This window comes from Catharus ustulatus, chromosome 7, assembly GCF_009819885.2.
Source record: "Catharus ustulatus isolate bCatUst1 chromosome 7, bCatUst1.pri.v2, whole genome shotgun sequence".
Classification (NCBI taxonomy): domain Eukaryota; kingdom Metazoa; phylum Chordata; class Aves; order Passeriformes; family Turdidae; genus Catharus; species Catharus ustulatus.
Genome location: NC_046227.1, coordinates 12092952 through 12117104, shown reverse-complemented (window position 1 = coordinate 12117104; position 24153 = coordinate 12092952). Strand labels below are relative to the sequence as shown.

Here is a 24153-nt window from a genome sequence, read left to right as displayed (position 1 = left end):
ACTCCTTAAGCAAAACACAATGATACCTTACATTTCAGTGAAGAAATCAAACTCCAGCACAATAAAGCAAACAGGAAACCCCAAAACATGGGAAACTGAGGAGAGAGAAGTTTTTTAAAATGACAAATTTGTTTCTGTGCTGCTCTGGGTAAGAGAAAGAGGCAACAGGAGAAAGGCAGAAAAATGGAAAATGAGAACACGTTAAAATTATTTCTCCACTCCCAAAAAGCAATGAATACACTGATAGGAGACAATAAAAAACACGGCTAGGCCAGTGAGAGGTAATTTTATGGCTTGTATTACATACAAAGTTAGACGTGAACTAGCACCTGACATGAAAAACCTGTACACCCACCAAATTATTGTGAGGATACTGATTTTAACTGGTAAAGCCCTCTTTCCACAGAGCATCTATTCTCAGTAGAAGTAAGGTCAAGAATGTTCCCACTTCCTCCATCTGTTTCCATGTATAGAACACCTCAGATATAATACCAGCTTTGTCAACAGCCAGAAACACAGAGTTATCACACCAGTTAGCATTCAGAAGATAATTAGTGCACTGAAGATAAAAGAAAAAGACACAATTACCATTCTAGCTTTTATGAGATACAAGCTCAGAGCATAAATAGTACCAAAATCAACAATTAAAAAGTAGTATATTAAAAAAACACATTTACCATCTAAAGTGAGCCACTTCAGCCAGAAGAAATTGCAATCTTCAGCTGTAACTTCGAGAGCTTTCTATCTCCTGCAAGCAGTTTTTTGAAAACTTCTCTTCCTCTTCTGCTCTGCTCTGGTCTCTTGACAGCTACCTGGAGTACTCTCAGAGGTAAGTGATCCTGAGAAAAGAGCCAATACATAGTGAACTAAAAGATAAAAGTGGAAGACAAGGGGGAAACACCTGCACACTTTAGAGAACTGAAGTGTCTACTGTAAGAAACAAAACTTCCAATTCTATCTCACATTTAATCTTAGCTTTAAAAGAAACAGCTATGCAAAAAAGTTAAGTTTATGTAACTTAACAGTGACCTGACAAAGCAAAACCAAACTTAGATCTAGGATAGAATTTTAGGCCCAACTTGTGATTAATTTGCAGAAGCCATGTTTAAACTGTCAGCTGGTAGTGGGGAGAAATTGTTTTCTTCTCACTGTTGACCAGTGTTTGTCAAGAACATATTTAAGAGAAGGTATTGTGTAAGGGCAATGCTATGTAAAGAGTAAGAATGCCTGCATTTATCATGATACTCTTCAGTTGCTTATTCCTTCTACCAGCTCCTATTCCTAAATTAAGTACACTTGAGGGTGACTGTTCTGGGTGCTCCAAACTCTCTGTACATTTTCCATCAAGTTTTCATACACAGAGACTTTATCTTTCCTTAAGCTGGAAAGCAGAATCCCATGAGCCATCCTTTAAGAGATATTTATAAGTATTTGCATCAGGCAGAAACACAAATGCAGCTGTTCTCAGGAGCTGGAAGGTTTTTCTGCTCAACAAGTACTGCAGAACACAGGGGCATAGCCTCAGAGTTTGTCCCTAGCTCAAATCAAATTCACAGAAGTCTCTCAGTTCATGAGACTTGACTATTTTTGACATCACTATTGGTTTCACTAAATCAATGCAAATTCCACGCACAAAGAAAATTTGCCACATCTAGAACTGTTGTGACAGATGTTAATCAATAAACTGTGGTTTGCAGATATCGCTACTGACATAAAGCCAAGTGATGAGGTAGACTATGCAAATGAAAAATTGCCCTCATGATGGGATAGGTCTTAACTATGGATTCTGGTGTTATGTGCAAGACACTGAACATAGCGCAGATGGAAGATCACCTACAGAGGAAGAAAAGTGCCAAACCTTTCAGGCTCTGAGCATGGTGGTTTTGAGGGGTAGTTTGGAATGCTTCATGTTCTGGATAAAAAGAAAAAAAAAAGCAAAAAGATTTTGGTTATTTTAGGTTGTTAGAAATAGACAACATTATTAAGTTAAAGCTTACTCTGTGAAAAGTATATATATGAAAGGACTCTGGATAAAAGCTCTCTGCTATTTTATAAAACAAGATTTAATTTACTTTAAGAAAATGCACAGAGATAATAAAATCAGGAGATGCCACTGGCCTACAGTTTCAATATGACATGCAAAAATGGCAATGTATGAATGAGTTTTCATTAACATTTTGTGATACCAACAAAAACATTGAGATCTGTCCACACACTACACATCTTGTCGAGCAGACCAGAGAGAATCAGCAGTAATACTAATATTCTGGAAAGGAAGATATACTTTTATTCTCTATTGGAAAATCCTCTTCCTCCCACCAAAGAAACTGCATTACACAGAAGTCATGACATCAAAGTTTAATCTCCTTTTTCATTCCTGCAGGCCCTCTCACAAGATCTTACACACCTTCATGCTCTCCATGTCCCTTGAAGGCTTGCAGAATTCTTGAGCAGGCAAGCAGAAAGAACAGCACACAATCACTGTTTCTCAAGGGTGCCTTCAGGACTAGCACAGAGAATGTTAGACTGGCACAAAGACACTGGGACTGAACTTCTCCCTCTCTCACTGATCTGCCAGCACACACCTCTCTGTTTCTGGCTCTCCTACAGCCACTTGATTGCCACACCTAATTATGTTTTAAACAGCATCTACACACAGAAACTGTTCTCCAAAGAGCAGTATTCCCATGATCTTTCCTATAGCCACTGAACTGTCAACATTTGACCAAGGAAGATAGTTGAAATTTTTACATTATTTCAGTGGGACTTTATGCTGTATTGACACTGTCCTGCTATAGAAATCCAAGTACCTTATACAACTGTCCAAATGGCAGATCCAATAGCATGTAAGCTTTTGTTCTCTAGTTCCTTCCTAGTGAGGACCCAGAAATCAGCTTTTATACTACAAACAGATTTGCATGATGAGCCTTATCAATCCCTATTAGAAAAACAATCAGGAAGAGTGAGAAATTTAATTTGCTTAGAACAGCATGCTCTTGTTTAAACAGGCAGAATGTCATTAACAGAAGCCAGTACATGCCAAATGGCCGACTGAGCTGCGCTGCAGAGAGCGAAGGATGGTTGTAGTAAAAACATGAATTCCAATTACCCACATTAAAAAATCTGATTACATGTGCCCTAAAATATCTGCATTACTAACCGCAGATAAGTGTAATTAAAGAACTATGTGCAAACAATTACAGTCAGTCACCATTTCATTTTGAGGTACATACATCTATATATGTATGCGTATGTATTTTAAAACTATTAAGTATCCACAGGTAACTTGTGTAAGGGGCTATCACATGGATGCTTTTTGCAAGGTTTATTCTATCAGAGGTTACCAGACTACTGACGAGAATTACTCCCACAGCTCCCATTTTCCTGTCCAGGGAAGATTCATTAGGACAAAGACACTCAGCACTTGTCCTCATAAAGCTTTCTATACTTTAAAAACCCTTCTGTACAAGAACAAAATGGGGTCCTAGTTGACAAACATGTACTAGTAGTTTGGATGATACAGCAGTATTGTTCATGATCACTTCTTTAAAGATTCTCCAGAAAATACTCTAAATTCCTTTAGAAAATAAACAGGTCACTTGCCATGTGCATCAGAAATGGAATGGGATACTAAAATGTAAGAGTTTATATTGGGAAAAAAAAAATGCATGCACATACACTCCTGTTATTTGCTCTTTCCTCTTTTCCCCCCAATCATACCTTAGCTGCTGCTGTTGGATAGACCAGCTGGATAGCTTCTGACCTAAAAAAATCAACACCACCTGTTTTACACAAGGCTTGTTTCATTCATTAATGAGGGTGCATTGTTGCTGGGAGAGGATAATTGTTACTGATGGGATAGGCTCTGAAGTCTATTCCTACAAAAGCTTTGCTCAGAAAGGTAAGGCAGGTCAAAGATGGTTTTCTCATCAGAGACCCATGAAGAGCAGTAACTTTTCCCAGCCACATCCTCAGCTGTATCACACTTTCTAACCCTAATGGGACACCAAAGCCCAACTTTTCCGTTTTTAAGGGCAGGGCAGGCTTCACTTTTCCTCCATACCTTTAAATTCCTACCATGAACTCACACTATCCACTGCTGGCATAGAGAGGACTAAGGATAGACTCAGGAACTGCACTGAGCCTTTGGGCTCTCAACTTTAAAGTTCCCCAAGGACAGCCCCCGCAGCCCTCCCAGCAGGATCTTGGCTTTTCAGAAACTTCTTCCACTTGGTCTCCCTGGAGCTGTCCTATTTGTTCTCCAATATCCCTAAAAGAGCTCTTGCATTTCTCCCCATGAGCCCCCATAGCCACAAAGAAAAGAGCAAGTAGTTTACATTTGAATAGGAATATTATACACTAAGTTAACTAAAGAAAAAAAAAAATATATGCACATACATATACTGATATTTGTGCCTCTACATTTTGTAGAAACTGCAATAATTTTGTAGCACAAAAAGCACCCATTACCAGTACTGGTTTCCATCCAAGAGGCCTCCAGCCTTGAAGGAGAACTATGGATGTATACCTTTTTACACCTTCTCTACATTTTACCAAAAGGTTATTTTTGCACATACAGAAGCACATCTCTTCTTGTAAAGCAACCAATCACTCTTACAGACAGCCAACAGCAAGGATAACTGGAGAATCAGTTGTTCATTTACAGTGCTGCTGAAGGTCAGGATTTCTAGGTTTGCAAAATAAGTGCTTGCACAAAACAACCACAAGAAACCAAAGTAAATATCAGAAAAACATCTACAATTCCAACACAAAGTAATAACCAACTAGTTTGCATCAAGCTACATAGATTACTCTGAAAAATCAGCCTTGCATATTCTACTTAAATAACTTTAACCATTGAACATGGTAGCTTTTACTTCTGATTTTTTTCAGATACATAACAGTCTTCTCTGTAAAATTTAGGTGGATATTAGTGAACAAAGGCATTACATGGAATCTAGAGAGTGGACATAGGGGATGAGTTCATGTTCTTCCTTCAGCAACATGCACAAAACAAAGGTAAAACACACACTTTGAAAAAAAAAATTACATTAAATTAAAAAAAACCCACAGTAATAAACAGAAATATGTATTTGGAAGACAAAGAACTGAAATTCTGTGAACACGAAGAAAATTGAAGACAAAAATATGAGTATTGGCTGAAGAATAATTTAAAGTAAACTTTCCAATAAACTGAATTTCAAGTCTAATCCCCAGTTTTTAAAAACAATTGACTCTTTATTGCTTCTTTAAAATTCTTCCAACTTTTTCTTCTATTGTTTTCAGAGTACCATGCAAATCAGGATAGAATACAAAATTCATTTCAGAGCCTGCAATTCCAGATGGGCTAAAAGAGTGTTTTCTCCAGCTATAAGTACTAGGTCAAAACAGAAATACTGTCAGAAATACTGTGCAGCACAGGATGAGACTGTAGCTCATGGTGGAAAGAACTGTGTTAAAACCAGAACTCTTAATGGGGGAACTAAGCAAGAACTGATGGAAATGTAACTTTCCTTAAGCTTTTACTCCAATCATATATGTATTGTCTGCTTTGAAGAGAACTATAACTGAAATAACCTCTTGCTGGTAATCTTTAGCTGTAATTTTTCTTTTGAAAAGAAGCATTCTCAATAAAGAGCAATATAGGGAAAGAGAATATAGGTTGGAATGCATTAGTTTAAACTTCAAGAAAAACTGATAGTGATGGATTATTGAATACAGCAGCATGGAAGGAGGTACCCATTCTGGTATGCAGTTTTTGAGCTGGAAAAGAGAAGGAGACTGCTGGCTGAGTGCTTCAGAACTAACACTGCAGCAGAGAACATCTATCTGGGAGATATTTTGACAATTAGCAAAACAACCTACCAAAAAAACAACCAACCAACAAATAAAACTAAACAAAAACCCCCAACCAAATAAATAAACCCCACAGGTGAATCTTGTGGGATTTTTCCTAGCCAGAAACAAGTAAAGCATACCATAAAACAAGTCAGTGTAGATACTAAATATTGGAAGCTCCAAAAAAACTGGAGAATTTTTATGCACTTGCATGATAAAATACTGGCTTTAAATTAAATAAGTTTAATAAGAGCACAATCCTCTTGGAAAATTCTAATGGGAGCTAACCCACAAACATTAGTTTTAAACAAATAGTGTTTACAATGTTAACCTCAGAGGAGTTAATGTACATTAAGTCTAAGATATAGCGCCTAACAAACAGATGTTGCAAATAAAGGCATTTGGAACACAAGTTCCAATATAATACTTCTGAAAGTTTTAGTTTTGAACACTCAAAAGAAAATGAAAAATAGTTTTAAATGGCCACTACTTAGAAAATGTTTATGAATGCTTGAATGCAAGTTAAATGCAACAATATAAAATGTTAATATTTTGGTTCATATAATATTCACAACACTTTCTTTACTACATAAATGAACTAATAATTTTCCTGGGGTTGTTTGTTTGTTTGTTTTCAAGTCTGAAAAAGAAAAAAGTCCTCACACTGAATTCTTCTTTAGCATGCAGGAAAAACCCCTAATTTTATGATCAAGCTCTCAATCACTTAGTAGGAACTAAAACCAGAAAGGCTCCTATTGCTGTATAAAAACTACTGTGAATGTTGCTCTAGGAATTCAACATCTGAAGCAAACAATGCAATTGCTTAACTTGCATTTAATTTACAGCTTTAAATTGATTCAAAGTTATTTGTAGGTGCAATTTTTTTTTCTTCAGGAAACGTCTGTTGCACATTACACAGCACAGTGCTTGTCACTTACTATGGTTTTAACTCAAATATTACTAAACCTTAATTTTTATCACATTCAATTTTCTAAAGATTCCTGGTAATTATTTTAATTGTATGGACCACATAAGTCTTAGAATATATCACTTTTGAAAAAGAAGAGTTTGTTTTCTGACTCTTGTGGTGACAGCATACTTGGACATATTGCTTTGATTGCTTCCTTTGTTTTCTTGGGCTTCTCTTTGTTAGGAATGTATTCACAAGCCCTACATACCAAACAACAGCACATCTGTCTGATCTGGTAGCTTTAAGTGCACAAAACAAGAGGTAGATAAGCTGAAATGGCAGCATCAATCATTTTCCATGAGAAAGACTCCTGCATTGTTATGACCAACTGCAAATACAGTACTGCTGCAAAGGAAGGCTGCATGCATCAATGAACCTCATTACAAAGCCAGAACTAAGTTCAAAGCTGTCAAGTCAAAAACATTCACCATTACCATTCACACACTTTCTTTTACCATACAACCTTACATTCACCTGGCAACCTCACCTGTCTCCTCTCCTTGATCTTCACATCATTAACATTATGATCAGGTCAAAGTTGCATTTTCTTAAGCATCCATGTCCTTTATCACTTTGAAGTTTAGCATCCTGGACCTTCCTTTTGTCACAAAAGCATTGCCATACTGATCCACTTTGCTGTTGGACTCTGTGATCTTGGAGCTGACAGATCCTCTGGTCTCTGTAGTGCAGTAAGAGTCAGGGGTCTCAAGGAGAAAATATGAACCCAGCATTGTGATCCACGTTTTAAAGCTAAGGAATTAAATTGTGGAAGACCTTCAGAAACAATGAACAAAATGTGCCATTTGGATAGAATCCAAATTACTCAAAACTTGAAACAGAAGAGAGAGATGGTGTTCCACAGGGCAACTGCATGACCTGGAGTTGGCAGTGAGCCACATCAAACCAAAACAGCTTTCTGTCAGAAGTACTCTAAAATATGCTTAGTCTGAATGTCATAATACAATTTCAAAAGAATGGCAGTACTTTGAGAGCACCTGCCTTTCCTTCCAAGACATTTAGAGCTCTCCAATTTGAAAAATCCTTCCAGGTTTCACAGGTGAAGGTGAAGAACTATGGTGAGGAACTGTGGCAGTCTCTGATTTTATCTGTCTCCATAGACAAGGCTTTTTCTCTTGGTTCTTGTTTAACTTTGCTCACACAGGTAACAATACCCTCTGTATTTTCTTCAGCTAAAAAACAAAACAAAAAACAAACACTGAAGTTCAAACTCCACTGACAATGCTTCAACCCTAATAACTGTGCATTTAAAAGAAAAAATATTTTAGGAACTCAAGCTAATAGTTAAAGCATATATGAAGTTTACTGCTTTTTAGCTTGACAGTCAGGTATGTCACCTATTGTGCTTTAAAATATTGCAAGTTGACAAGAACTTACTGCTGTAAGGCTCCCCTTGAGTAACAATATTTAAACCAATTCATAAAAAAGATAAAATGTCTGGAGATACCAAACCACTTTCACACAAAATGTCTTTCCTCTTTCCCATGGAAAAATAAAAAACCTAATTGGAATTGGCTGAAAGAAGGCTGTCTTGGAGTTCCCCACTATCAACACATTTTGTTCTGTGTGTCCTTTTTTCAAGACACACAGAACAGAATCCACTGTATTTTCTATATTCACATATTATTGAGAAAACTGCAACTTACTAAGTGCTGGCTGGCTGTCCACAATCCGTACTGGAATAGTCTGTACATCTCCCAAGAGAATCTGATGCACCCCTCCTTCCAGGCTTCTGGAGTCATCCACCCCTTCAGCTGGTACCAGCTGGCCCATGGCAACCAGACTCTGATCAGAACCAGACAGAGCCCCAAAAGTAGGCACAGCAGAACTGTCCTGTGTTAGGCCAGCACCTGCTTGCAGACCATGCCCCTGACTCAGTGCTAGAGAATGGCTGCTTATTGCACTCCCCAGGGAATCCAGGAGACTTGCAGGGTTGGGAGGGGAATGGTTATTGACAGCTAGCAGAGCTGTTGATCCATTTGCTGAGGTAAATGTTGACTGCAGCTGTAATCCCTGTGAAAGAGAAGGCAGAAGTACCAATAGAGCAGCATTTACAGCAGAAGGAGTTGGATTTAACAGCATATATTGTCTAGATAGCTTCTGACTGACTTCCTACTCATTAATTCTTCTGAACACTCAATCCCCGCAGCTCTAGGCTCAAAATGTAGTTGGAAACAATGGAATCCAGCAGCATTTAGAAGACTGCTTATGACAATAAAGCTCTAACTTTGAATTGATATTCAGTTTCAGATCATTCCCCAGTACTACCCATTCCCACAAGAGGTGGGTACTACAAGCTAAGCACACTGCTCCCAGTAAAATGATGTGAGGTGGAGCATGGCTGTCCTCAGAAAAAGAGGAAACAGCAAGTAGAACAGAATCTTACTACAGATTGTATTTCTAGGGAAAAGATCATGCATTTCCTTGGGGTTCAGGAAATATGAAGGCAGATTTTTCAAAGCAGCTAAGGAAGAAGGATAAGAGAGCCAGCTTTGAAGAGAGATGAGCTTTAGAAGAAGCTCTTTAGCATGACATTCTTATCCCTCCCTCTTCAGCCTTTCAACCTGCAAGTTTACAGCTCTGACCTAGGAGCAGTTTCAGGATTTTAAGATATTTTCTTAAGAGACTGGAGAAGGCTTTGAAAAGAATAAACAAGACTCTCTTATCTCCCTGCAGTTTTGCAGCATTTTCATTATGAAATGACTGGATCATGTGGAAAATGAAAAGGTAGTTGGTTTGAGGCAGAAACCCACTGCCTTTATCCTCCTGGTTTTGCCTTCACATGAGACCCTAACTTCAAAGTATCAGAAGACAACAGTGGGATTCCCTGCACCACAGCTATATGCTAAATGTGACATGCAAGAGCAACCGGAGTAAGAGCTGACAGCTACTCCAAAGTCCATGTTACCCAGCTATGTTTGGGATCAGCTGAGAGGGAACTTGATGTTCTCAGCTCGTCTTCAGCAACTCCAGCACAGCATGCTTGATGTTCTGTAAATGACTTGACTGTACCTGAAGTTGTGCAAATATCTTGGGCTGAAGTGAAGAGAGTGAAGACAACAATTGAGTTGTTTCTGGTACCAAGGACTCCCCACTCTGGTTGGATTCTGCTTTGGTGATGACTGACTCCACTCCTGAGCTCCCTACAGTGCCAAAGTGGGGAAGCAGACAGTTATGACAAATCTCTTCTTCCTGTTTAATAAAAGCCTCCCCTGTGAACCAAGCTTCCTTCAATCTCAATACAGATATACAGAAGACATATACACACACGTACATATATGCTGTTCTCTTTGCAGAACTTGGATGCTAAAGAAAGAAGACTGGGTATGACAAAAAGACAATACTGCAGGAAGTTTGCATGTATCTGTACAGAGCAAAAGCCAGAGGCACCAATAAATCTGTTCCTGAGAGCAAAAAGCTGAAACATTTCTAGCAAAGCAACAAATAATTTGACAATATCTATACCTCAGTAAGGTCTTAAAAACACACAGGTATCTAAAGAAAGGGTTGTCTTTCAAAATGAAAATCTAGGAAATTTTCTATGTCTCACCACTCCCTTCCCATCTTTGTGAAATAAGCATAGCTTCTATGCAGTATCATCCAAAGTCCATTTATCTGGAGGTCTTTCAGCCTACAGATTATATCATAGCCTCAAAATTCTTATTTCATGCAAGAATGATGGACTTCATTTCCTGAAGTTTTGTGAAAACTGAGATTTGTTTGTAACAATTTCTGCAAGAAAATTTCTCATGAGATCATTCCATTTCCTGTTTGAGCCACCCAGAACATTTTGGTTAAGTTTTACGCAGACATTGCTCGGTTTCTTGTTTTTCTTATTTCTCAGTTCCCCTGTTATGGAGGCAAAAGAAGAACTTGCCCTGTGAATGCAGATTTGTTTGGTGGATGCAAAAAAAAAATGAAAATGGTCAATTGCAAAACATTTTCTATCAGAAAATCATAAGAAAAGTTTCCAGCAATCTGAGTGGAGGTAGATTTTTCAACATATATAAAGACCTGCTTAACTATCTCTTAACTGTCATAACTGACAGGAAGATACACACAAATCTATAAATCTTCTTGAACACAAGTACTTCAAATATTTAGACTCTTTTGAGTATTATACAGAGATCCCATATGCATATTGCGAATGTTCACATGCAGGAAGAGATAGTAGCTCTCTCCCTGGGTTGTATTCTACAATTGTATTTTCCCTGAGAAAAAAGGTAATAGTTCAACTCCTCCTCTCCTCACTACAAACAAAGTTGTATCACATGGAGATAGGGAGCTCTGCACAAACAAATTCTGTTACTGCCTGATTTCTTAAACAGTTGTCTCCATTTGGCACAAGCTGGAATTTTAAAAAACATACATATACAAAGAGTAGTCTGAAAAGTCAATGCTGTTTTCCTTTCCTACCATTTCACAAACATTAATGGAAGCTCATTTTTAGGAAGTTAGGTTTCTTTTTTGTAATACAGTTATAAATGTGTTCAAATGTATACAAACACATACCCACACATATAAGTGGAGACGAGACAGGCTGCAATTAAGTTTCTGCTTATATTCACTAAACTGGTTCACATGTGCAGAAAACTAAACAAATCCCATACTTTTGCTTCCTGCAAAATTCAGTGTGTCACTGGATGGATGTTTACACATTTGATAAGCTACTTTGTCTCAGAAAATTCTCTGTGTAAAACAAAGCAAGCAAAAACTGTTCTCTGAGTGTTCTCCAGCATCCCTGCTGAGCTCTACAGCTCAACAGCTGTTGAAGACACAGCTATCCTGTGTCTCTCCATAAAAACACAGTAATGGCAATATTAACATAGGTATGCAAGCTTAAGCACAGCAAGTCTGTTCACATTGCAAATTTCTTTTATTCCTAAAATACAAGACTTCCCCAAAAAAGAGAGACACTGTTCAAGCTGAGTCTAAAAATTAACCTATTCTCTCACAGTTGTAAACAGTGGAATTCTTCCCTAAAAGCACCAAGCATACATAATGCTTTTCAGCATTATGTTCAAATTAATCCATTGCAACAATAGCCAAACTAAGTTAAAAAATCCCAAATGAAACACAGCCCAATCTTTGCCTTTTTTTAACAGTAAATGCACTGGTGTACATGGAACTGCTTCACATAAATCAGGTTCACAAAGTCGTCAAGAAGAACTCATGCACTGAGCCAAACCTCTGGGGGTTTACATTTCCTGCTACAACAAATAAAAAATTGGCCCACGTCACTCCCTGACCTAAGGGGAAAGGGACACAAACACATCAGGACTTCTTCAGGCAAGAACCACAGGATAACTGTTGACACCAGTAAATCCTGAACATGACAGCTGTGGCAGTGCCCCTTTGGTCCCTGTAGACTTCTCTATCAGCTGTCTGGAACAAAATGTACCCACCACCATGTTTCAGTTAAATGGGGAAACCAGCTGGCTCTGCTACTGAGATTAAAAACATCTGTGAAGTCTGCAGCATAATCTGAACAATTGTGTGCAAAAGTGTCTAAACAATTAGGCTCTTCCATCTCACTTCAATCATATCCCTGCTAAAAAGCCAGGGATAGCTCTGATGAGTTTCACATCAAGCCTATTAGAGGATGGGGAAAGCATCTACAAACATGAGGAAAAGTTCTTTTGGTGTCACACTAGACAAAATATCCTTAAACAAGAGTGGGAAGGGAAGAATAATCTAATTTTAAAATTACTACCAGCCGCCGTAAGAACATCTTAGCCTATGTGTAGTTCTAACTGTGTGGGTAGAAAGTAGATCTAGTTACAAACACCTGTATTTTGCCTTAGTATGTTTTGAAGTTGAAGTAACAGTAGTAGAAACCCACTTTCAATGAAGGAAAAACAGCATAACATCTTAAAAAAACCCCAGTCTCCTTTGACCAAGAATGCATAAAACTAAGTTTTTACAGAAGTCTACCTTACCTACACTCTAGTTTTGAAACAGACTGGGAAGAAGTTTAACACTTTGTGGCTCAACAATCACTGGGAAGAGATGATACTTGAGCACCACATTAATAAAGAAGTTACATCACAAAGAACTGAAGAAACATCTCTCAGCCTTGCTGCCACTTAACACCCGTGTTTCTGTTCTAATCATCAAGGAAAAATGGAAAAGACTGGTCTCAATGCCAACAACAGCAATACAATGCTTGTTGTTCAGTGCCTGATCCTAGCACTGGAACTCATCAGGCCAATGACTTTTGAGAAGCAGGAGCCTCAATGTGCACTGAAATCCCTTTCAGCAAGACATTTAAACCTATGAGAAGCACAAACCACCTGGAAACTCAAGAATCCTGCTGGATCCTGAGAACTGTGTCCCCTGACAGACATATCTGTTTAGTAACTTAATTCTCTCTAAACAGATATTATTAGCACCTTCATCCAAGGTAAAAGGTTCTTTCCAGACAATCATCCCATTAAAATTTTTGTTTGCCTAAAGATGCTAAATAAAAGCCAAGTTTACAATTTTAATACTTCTGCCAACAAGATTATGACTACGCATTTTTTCCACACAAGCAGTCAAATAGAAAAAAAAAGTAAACCAAAATAGTTATAGCAAAATAATCCTTTTTAAGTTCACCTGAGTGACAGGACATGACAACAACCTCCCTGGAAGGAAAGTGAACTTCTGTGACATAGTTAATAAAACACATTTGGAGACAGGTTATATATGCAGTCCTACCATCTGAAGGTGGGGAGGCAAACGCAACAGTCACTGTTTCTGTGAGGACATTCCCACTGTCTGTGGTCCACTGCAGCTGAAATGAGAAAGAACTCAGTTCTGAGAAAGGGTGCATGCTTGTCCACAGGTTCAATACAGGTCTGATAAGAAAACAGTGTCTGAAACTACATTTTCTTACTTTTTTGTAATTATGGATTTTAGCACCTCTTGATTCACAAAAAAAAAGTACTGTAAAAGATTTTTAAACATGTAGTGTGTATCAGGAAGGTTATCTGCCTCATCTGACAGTTTAATGACTTTAAAATAGAAAACAGTCATACCATTTGGCTAACTAACAAGCACACTCACTCACCTGGGCTACACCAGCATAGGGAGAGGGAAAAGACTGATGACACAGTATGATTTAACAGTACTGTTTGTCAAAGCTGATTTTAAATCGGCTATTTCTTAGCAGTTAGTCTCATAACTGGGAAAACTATGATCCCTGTGTACCCCTTATTACTCAATACATGGAATAAAATTAAGGAACAAGATTTAAGGATTACTGAGCATTTGGAAGATTCAACTCCAAGCCTACTGCACTTACTATAAAGTGTATTTATAAATATTTACACATTCTAAATGTTTATTAAGTCCTAATTTAGACTGCACCTGAGACACACTTCATTCTCACTTTTCAGCTACTGAAAAGTAGTAGTAACTTCTTCAAAACATAGACAGTGACAAAGCCATGAATAAAATTTTATGTCACATGTCAATTTTGCTACACCAATGGCTTCCAGGTCATGCAGTCATCGAGAAGTGCTAATACTGCGTAATTTGTCAACCAACTAACAGCAATCTAATGCTGATGAGATAAATACCAAATAAGGTCAGTAGGTTTTATTCACATTTAATCCAATCCTGCTCAGTCAGATATTCCACTGAAAATATTTCTGCTGGAAATATAAAGTCACAGAGATTTTGGATTAAATACAGCTAAGCAGTAAAAATTAAGATTTCCAGTATTTAACTCCAAAAATCAGAAAGATACACAAAGGCCAACATACCGTTGCTGGGATACTTTCTGAACTATACGCTATCTCTCCATTCCTTAGGGACTTCTGCACTTCATGAATGTGGTTCTTGATGTCATTCACAGTGGGGAAGAAGGACAGGTTATGTCTTTCTGGCACTTCATCAGGTGAGAACAATTCTCTTTCCCACATACTTTCTGTCATGTGTTAAAGCATATTTTATTAGCATACTTAAATATATTCCCCTGTTTTTGAGACACTGCTACCTTCTCCCTCCCCTTGTTGCAATGACAAGACAAAAGCAAGCTAGATGATCTTCTGAGCCAGATCCTTGTGCATCTGCTACAGAGTCTGGAATTTAAATCCCCCATTTATTCAAATAATTTTAAAGAGTACAGCAACTCTTAGTGACTATCCACAATGATATGAAAAGATACCAAAAGCTGGGAAAAACAGACTTACGACATCTGGGAATTAGATTCAGTAATGCACCAGCACTGCCCTTTAGCTGCAAACCAAATTAATCAAATACAAAAGCAGATACAGCACTACAGACTGAGAGCACTGCAGAGTTCTGTACCTCAGTTGCTTCCTCACTGCATAGACCTGCTCTATTCCCTGAGACACCAGCTCTCGGATCTTGTCTGCCACTTGAGGATGAAGTCGAGAAGGCAGCGTACTGTTCTCATCTCTAATGACTTCCTCCTCCTCCTCAGGAGGAGACATAGAAAGATGGGATGGTGAAGGAGGGAGACAGGAAGTTTCCATTTCATGATACTGGTGGGCTTGCTGAGTAGGCAACTGCACATACCACCTAGCAAGAAGGAGAGAGTTAAAACACACAATTCTCAAACAAAGGTAAAACATTAGTGTCTTGGGGGAACACTCTGAGAACTACCAACAACCTAGTCAGTGTGACAAATTTTCACAGCCCCTAAGCAAGAAGACGTCTTTCAGAACTCAGGGCCCTCTCAAACATTTCAGTGCAAAACAAACTAGATCAAACCTAAACTATACAACTACTTCTATCGATACCCTGTATGGAAACACCTGCTGAAGTTCCATTGCTTAGTGCTTAACACATTTGCCAAATCAGTACTTCAATGCCATAGAAGTCTTACTGACAGCATTAATTTTTTATTATTAATAAGTGACTAAGTAAAAACAAAACAAAAAAAAAAAGACCAAGTAAAATACTGCTTTTTTCTGCTTCATTTGTGAAAATAAAGAAAAAAGTGGAAGTTTCACCTGAGGACACCACCAGCATCTATCAAGTTCTTCTTCAGCATGTTGAATGCTTTCTCCTGCTCCATTCTTATGATTTTCTTGTCAATTTTAGGGTCAGTAGGAACCCTGTATTCTGGAAACTTTTGAACCTTTTTAATATAGATCCTTCCAAGGAGGAATAAAAAAAATTCTCCATCAGTATACTTTGTCCTTGGGAAGGGAAAGGCAAAAATCCCACTCCATATCAGGCATTAATATAGAAAAAGTTCAAGCAGAGTGATGTAGGGTGTGAGGAGTCTCTAAAAGAACTGTAAAATTCTTAAAGATTAATAGATATGGAAGCAGACAGACACTTCTGTTCTGAGCTGGCAGCCACTCAGCCCGAGTGATTTTACTCCTCAGCAAAAGCCCTTGTCCCTTTTACTCCTCAGAAAAAGTACAAGACAATTGTGAGCAGGCTGCAGCTCACCCAGCTATGCAGAATTGAGCACATACAGACCTAGCTGCAACTATTCTGTAAACACTCTTAGTTCAGTAAAAACTGAACAAGCAGCCAGGAGAATGCTCAAGGGTGAGGAAAAAAACATTGGTGTTGAAGAAGGAGAACATCCCCAGTAAACAGAAGAGATGACTCCTTCTGGACACACAACATGTGCTAAACTAGCATGATTGACTGATATCAGTGCAGTTAAAAGCCTGAAGAAGAAACAACAAATAAGATGACAAAGTTATAGGAACAGAAATAGTCACTAAAGGGCACCACAGTTACTCGTGAATGCTCAGGGAGATAATGAATCCCACTTGTATTTCATAGAGTGATGTACTGTTACCTTGCATTCAGGGAGCCTATCAAATTTCAGACATATTCAGTCAAACAGGACAGCATTTCCTCCTTACCTCTAAATAAAGTATCAACCTTGACTTATCAAGGAGATAAAGCTAAGAGCTACAGTAAGTATCAGCCACCAGCCCAAACCAGTGCTCTGTCATGGTTCACAGGAAGAATGCTTTCTTAGGATGCTCAGTCACTCTTACAGCTTTACAAATAATTCTTACCTTGCTGGACAAGTGGCTTTGTACAGTTGGCCAGAGGTACGTTCCTGCTCACCAGCTTTTTTGGGCTGAAATCCTTTCCTCCTTGGCCCATACTGGCACTCCATTACAATGGCTCTGCTTCCTGGAAACAGAAAGTAATGCACTCTGTTCAAGCAATCACTGAATTAATTAGAGTAAAATACTAACTACAGAAGAGATGAAAGTTTTGAAGCAGTTATTTCTGTTTGCCGTCAGACTCTTCAGAAGGCAGAACCCTAAGGTACAGCAAGCAAATATAATGCAAATGCTTCTCTCCCAGTATGTAAGAGCACAGACCAGTTTAAAACATTTCTCAAACTTATTACACCTCACAGCACTCCTCAACATAGGTGAAGGCAAAATATGGGACTTTGCCCTGGCTAGCACCAATACTTTACAAGATGAGAAGTCTTGCAAGCTACCAAAGGAACACAATACTGGTAATAAATAAAAAAAGCAGAACCCCCAAAACAACGGAGAAAATCTCCTGCTGAAATCAAAGGTTTGATGGTTTTGGCTGAGATAGAGTTAACTTTCTTCAGAGTAGCCAGTGTGAGGCTGTGTTTTGCATTTGTGCTGGAAACAGTGCTGGTAACACAGGGCTGTTTAGCTACTGCAGAACAGGGCTTACACAGAGTCAAGGTCTTTTCTGCCTCTCACCCCACCTCACCAATGAGGGGGCTGAGGGACACAAGAAATTGGGAGGGGACACATCTGGGACAGCTGACCCAAAATGACCAAAGTCATATTCCATACCATATGGCACCATGTGCAGCATACAGAGCTGTGGGAAGCAGGAGGAAGTGGGGGGAACATTCAAAGTTAGAAGGTTTGTTTTCCCAGGTAACCATTACAAATGATGGTGTCCTGCTGTTCTGGGGATGGGAAGTTGTGAATGTTTTCCTTACTTTGCTTTTGTGTGTGTGTATTTTCCTTCACCTTTTAAACAGTTTGTATCTCAGCCCATGAGTTTTCTCACTTTTACCTTTCTGACTCTCCCCCATCCCACTGGGGGAATGAGTGAGCGACTCTGGCGATTTCCAGCTGGAGTCAAACTATGACACAAGGTCAGCAAGTCATTTCCAGCCTCTTGGCTTAAATTAACCCTTCAGTCCATGCGGTCCCATAAAAGCTCAGCCTTGCAGTTAAGAAATCTTAACTGCTAAATAACACAGTATCAGCACAGCACACCCACACAAAACCAGACAGGCTCAAACAAATACTGCTTTGCTCTAAACTCGAATTAAGTGACATCTTCCAGTCAGACCTCTAACAAAAGGGATTGACAAGCAAAGCATTAAAGCGGCCAAGAAAGAAACATCTTCCAAATTTCTTCCACATCACATTTAGTTATCTTTTATTACAGTTCGTGTACTCTAGTATGCCGGCCAGGAGCTGCCTATGCCACAAGTGTTATACCCAGAAACTTCTGAAGTATTTTAACAGCAACATAAGGTGTTTCCACAAGATACCAAACGATCTAGATGAAACTAAAGATGTCTCATATGCATGTTGGGGAAAAAGGGTAAGTTGTTCTGATTTTATTTTTAGTTTTCTTTTATATCACAGTTTATGGTTGAAGCTTTAAAACTGGTGCTAACATTTCCCTCTTTCAGCAACTTTCAGAGAAAAAAAAGAAGAAAAACCCTCAAACATAACCTACATTCCTGTCACTCATTTTCTCTGTGTACCAAGTAAAGCCCGTTCATTTTATATCCAAACTAAACTCTGGGTAATTTCACATATGTGCTGCATGAGCTAAATATGTAATTACCAAGCTGTGAAGTCTGCATGTACATTTCAAAAAGAACCCCAAACGCCAAAGTCTCTCTGCTGATGTCTGTTGGTGTTTATCTTGCTTGTTTGTTTGGAATTTTGTATTTATTTATTTATTACTTTAATGATTGCAATTTAAATCGTTTATTGACTGCTGTGGAACAAACTCTCCTAAAGATTTTCAAGTTATTCAAGAATAATCAAACAAGCTCTTACCCTTATGAGAACTTTCATGCCCTAACAGAGCAGATGGGACCTCCACCTAAAGACCTCATCACAAGAACCCCATCAAATGGTACTTAACTTATCTCTAAAGGACAAAAGGGAATACAGCAAAACATAAAAAAGGAAACAAGCTCCTGCAGACTCTCACAGCAGTGTGCAAGCTGCTCCTTTCTTTATGTTTGTGTCTAGACCTTATCAAAACTAAGGAACAACATAAAGATTCTTCTTTATGGTCAGTTGGGAGGTGACATTAAAATTTGAAAGCAGTTATTAAAATAAAAGTTAGTTACCTGCATTGACAAAGGGGATCCCATCATATGGGACATACTGAGATTTCCACATCAACCGTGTGGCGGGTTTGGCTGGGCTTGGAGACTGGCGCGTCCCCCACACACTCTGTGTTTGCTGCTTGTGGAGCGTCAGAACGCTCTCTAACTCTGTCTCGCTCACGCAATAGCCGCGGTACGAGTCCCCAATTCTCTGCATGGAAAGGACGGGAAATAACAGCATTATTCACCCATCTGACTGCTGGACATTACACAAGAAAACACAAGCAGTCAGGGACTCCAGCAGGTGAGAACATAGGCCCAGATTTGTGGCATTCCATGTTTGCTGTTCCCACAGTAGTATCCTCATAAAGAGATTTATCATAGGATCTAACAGAAGAGCAGTGCCCACTGAGGTCAGGAGTCTGTCAGTCATCCAAGATTATAAGAATACCAAGAACCTCTGAAAAGATTACAGTCACAGCCAACTCTGATTTCCAGAGGACAACTTCACTCCTGTGGTTTACCCCCAACACACACCTCGGTTGCAGTCACTGACCAGACAAATTAGTATTAGATGAAGTTTTTCACTTGACTGTCATAGAGAATCTCTGAATCACTAATAATTGTCTCTGCATCTACTGCAAACACATGCTGCACTGAGCTGGAGCAGAATGCACCTGCCCATACCACCAGTAAACTGTCTCACCTACTTAATGCACAAACTTTGAACTCAAAGTCTCACACAGCATTCCTCCCAGTCTTCAAGGCATCCTTGATTCTCAGCATTATACAGAAACATACTGTACCAGATCTGCCATGTGCAAACTGATGATGGTTTCAATGAATTCTGCTAATGTCTGGGCAACTCCACAAAAACTGCATCTAACTTGACTCAAAGCAGTTATCCAGCTACTCAGTGCCACCACAGTTGGTTCAGTGCTGGCCTGCAAAGGCCAGACAGCAAGCAACAAAACTACTGGGACAGAGAAGAACTTTTCATCCAAACAGTTGATACAGCTCAGGGTCAGCCTGGCCAACCAGCTCTAACAGCTGGAGTAGTCTGCCAGCTCAGTCTTAAAGCATATCTGTGGGACAAACACATGGTGAATGAGTACCAAAGTCTGATAGATTTGTTGTGCCACCTTCAGTGACAGAACAGCCAGATATTTAAATAATACTGACAGCAAAAGAGCAACCATGTCCCTCCATGATTATCACACAGACACCTGACAACTGCTTAGAACCTGCCTCACACCCATCTAAGAGAAACAGAATGTCTGTGGTTAGCAAGACCTTAAGTCAACAATGAACCAATGAAGATCTTGTGAATGAACTGGTGCTGTTGCTAGGGCAAGGTCAGACACGAGGGTTGTGTTGTGCACCGGATGTGAGTCACTGAGACATGAGCTGTTTCACACCTGAGCTCACTGCCTCTGCAGGCACTGCTGCAGCAGCTAACCAGGTCTGCACTGGCTGCACTCACGTGGCAGTGGGGAGCAAGAGAGACTGGCAATTGTTTAGCTAGAAATACTTCTGAACAAAACTTGATCTGAAAAAAATCAGGTGAAAAAAAAGTACCCTGAGAAGTACCAGAACTTCTTTCTTTCCAGAAATCTAGGATGCTGCCTTTCAAAGGGAGATTACAGTACCACTGCACATAACAAATACTGCAAACACAGTTGGGGTTTTTTTCCCCATATCTTATACCTGTCACTAAAAATAGGTCCATTGACCTTATTCTAGAGAGATGAGAAGACTGATAAAAACTGTTGTGCCAGAAAAATAGCAAAAACAATTAGGCACTCTGTCTTATTCCTGGCTTTACTTTTGCACAAGTTAGATAATTTTCCCTAAACTAGTGGAAGGGGAGGAAGAGGAGGGGAAGAAAACCATACTGGATATTACATGCTTTCTACAGGCTTCACAAGTAGGAAAAAAATGGACAAATGACACCTACCTTCTTCAGACAAATAAATTAACTTAATTTTGTACAGTTAATTAATAACAGTTTTCAATTACATTTTATTTCAGCCGGCTGATACATGCAGGAAATGCATTCTGATCAGACCACTGAAAACTAAAAATAAGTTATTGAAAAGAAACTTTTAAAATTAACTCTGTAACAATGAAATTACTTGAAGCAACCACATAGTCTTCAGCCCTTAAACTCCAAGGTTCAAGCCAAAAAATTGAGTAATACTTTCTCCCCAGCCCTGCCTCAGCGAAGTACACAAAGCTTACCCAAAGTACGCACACCAAGACTGCAGTTTTCCTTGAGGAAACTCGCAGCAGCAGGGTACCAGAGGCACTCTGCAGTCCAGACACAGCAAGTGTAAGCTGAACATTTCAAGGCAATCAGCTTCTACTGCTCTGTGTTTGCCCACAGTACCAATTGCCAAAGAAGTTACCGCCCTTTGGAGTGCAGTGGCTTCACTTGCTAACATCTTGTGCGAGTCAGAGACTGAAACAACATTTTAAGCTTCTTTCAATTCTGGCAGACAACTGAAAAAGAGGAGTCCTGAGCTGATATATTTGAAAGCACCTCTCCAAAACTGGATCTCCAAATTTCAGTAGGACCCTTCAATTCTGTTACTAGTAACAAAACATCCTGACATCTGAAAGATAAATGACACCTCAAAATTCCATTGTCTCTAGTCTGTGCCCCAAAAAAGGCACAATACTTCTTCCCAGCACTCTCTGGTGGATCAGGGAGGAGTAATACATACAAGCAACAGTTCTGCTGAACGCAGAGGGAGATGTTTGTGTCCTCAGAACATATCAAAAAGACATTATTTCTATTTCCTTTTCTTTAAAAATAAGAACTTTTCTACAAATGCCACTGTGAATGCTAAACACAGCAGGTAAAATTTCTTGTGATAGAGAGACAAAGCAGATCATAAGTCCTCTGATAATCTGTTATCAATAAAAAATGATACAGGTTAGCCAAATGGATGTTAAGACAGGAAAGAATGTACCACATAATGCTAAAAACACAGTGAACCTTAGGAACTAACTGGCCCGCTGAATTAAGCAACTGATTCTCTGCAAACTGTATCTCCACCATGGAAGAATTCACAATATTAATTTTCTGACTTCTTAACATTTATGTGGACATGTAAGAGTGGTATCATTTGGGCTAAATAAATAGCATAACACAAAAGGAATAGATTAATATATTTAATTTTAAAACAGTTTCTAAGGAGAAGAAATTAAATTTCTAGGTCCCTCAAACTGCAACTTCTAGTTATCAGTGGCCAAGTCAATAGGAAAAAAAAGTGATAGAGATATCTAAAAAGACTAGGCAGCTACAGAGTATGAGCTTTCCTTTTAAAAAGTATTAAGAGAAAGTAAAATAAACATCTCTCAGGAAGAGTCTGGGAGCAGGAGGAAGAGGTAGTTGATCTCTCAACAAACTTTTCATCTCCCCTCCCTTCCTGTTAAGGAACTTATGATGCATTCTAGCTGCTGATAGCATCCTAGTCATCAGGACAGTTCTGCAAACATCTAACAATATGCAAAAAAGGAAGAGTTCTGTTTAGGTCAAAAGCCATCACAGAACATAAAAACAGAGCATTTTTTAACAAAAGAGAAAACAAGTACAAGTAACCTAACTTGCTGGACAAAAAAATAATCAGCAAGAATCTAAAATAGGAATCCTTAGTGAAATATTGATATTAGAGTGTGTTAAGTCTCACACTTGACACTGGCCGATCACATGGATTTTGATTTCTAGGCGGTAACACAAACCACATGAACAGTTGCAGAAGTCAGCAAAGTTTGCACTGCTGTTCAACAGCGAAGTCTAATATGGCACACAATGCTTCTTCCCAGCACTACAAGGTATCAGGTTTTCAGCAGCACTTCTTTTACTTCAGGAACTGTTGATGGTCAGTTATTCTAAAATTCTCAAAATAGAAAGGGATTTCACAGCATTTTATGTGTTTAACTGTGCTAGCAGTACCACTGCTATATATCAGGAAGCTTGAACACTTCCATAGCTATGAATTATTCCTATCAAAGAACAGGAAACACCATCTCAGAGCTGGATGATAAAACATTAGTTCAGAATTCTTTGTGGCCCACCTCACAGTTCCTGAGCCGGCGTGCCATGCAGGTGTATTTAGTGGCAATGGCTGAAGAGGGATGGGAAAAGAATCTTCCACTACCCTGAAAAAAAAAATAGAAGTCTATAAAGACATTCAGAAAAGCAACAACTTAGTCTAAACTACAGGTAAGATCAAATCAGTGTATTATGTATAACCCTAGAGCATATGATCAAACTATGGATATTGTATCAACATGCCTTAAAAACCTGTGCTTAATTTTATTAATATTCTTTTTAATTATTAAAATAATTTACAGTGAATAAAAGTATTTAAAAACCCCACTGGTTTCTACACTCAAGTCCTCCAAGTGTTCAATATACTGCGGTTCATAACCTCTGTTCCATAGTAATTTTGTGATAACCATTGCAAAAACAAACTAAGAAACAAAGGCAGTGCTAAGAGTGGATCAAAGTGATTGTTCATCCCTTTAACCCCTGGCCTACCTGGTGCTTGTTTTTTTCGATATGGTAAGAGATGCCTGTGGATGTAGAATGTAACTGCTTGCACTGTCTGCTACAGAAGCCACCACCACAGTCTGCAGGTTCCCATCACCACACTTCTCTCTCTGAAATATCTTTACAAAAAAAAAAATCAGCTTCTTGGTTAATAACGGAATGCAGAATGGCGAAAAACAAGCTATAATTTAAAATTTGTGTGTTGTTAAAGCAAGTCTTTTGACATAGGAAAGTTTTATAGATGACAATCTAATAGCTGTGAATCAGTGCTCAAACTCCTGGCATACATATGAAGACACACTTCATAAGGCTGCTTATATTAAAGACTTTGGTAATTGTGCTACTGCTTATGAATCCTTCCACAACAAGGCAAATAATCAGAACGACTTGCAAATTACTCTGTTTCCAGGAATCCATATAAGATTGCACAAGTATTTTGTTCAGCTGCAAGTCACATACTGGTTGCTTTTAAAACAAGAA

General features: G+C 38.8%; 1 protein-coding gene and 1 long non-coding RNA gene across 2 annotated transcripts; both read right to left on the bottom strand.

Annotated features, from left to right (window-relative positions):
- Window positions 1-690: 690 nt before the first annotated feature.
- LOC116998808 lies at window positions 691-7423 on the bottom strand. The gene is made up of 3 exons (XR_004418462.2): window positions 7296-7423; window positions 1859-1912; window positions 691-839 (listed from the first exon to the last, which is right to left on the bottom strand). It is a non-coding gene; the product is annotated as an uncharacterized LOC116998808 (long non-coding RNA).
- A 40-nt stretch (window positions 7424-7463) lies between these two features.
- Window positions 7464-23772, bottom strand: LOC116998806 (calcium-responsive transcription factor-like). The gene is given in 12 exon segments (XM_033064921.2): window positions 7464-7998; window positions 8473-8839; window positions 9839-9969; window positions 13526-13601; window positions 14575-14727; window positions 14729-14738; window positions 15122-15355; window positions 15790-15933; window positions 16825-16945; window positions 19134-19323; window positions 23196-23279; window positions 23662-23772. Coding segments are annotated over 11 exon segments (1572 nt in total). The 5' UTR covers window positions 23223-23279; window positions 23662-23772; the 3' UTR covers window positions 7464-7879.
- Between the last annotated feature and the right edge of the window lie 381 nt (window positions 23773-24153).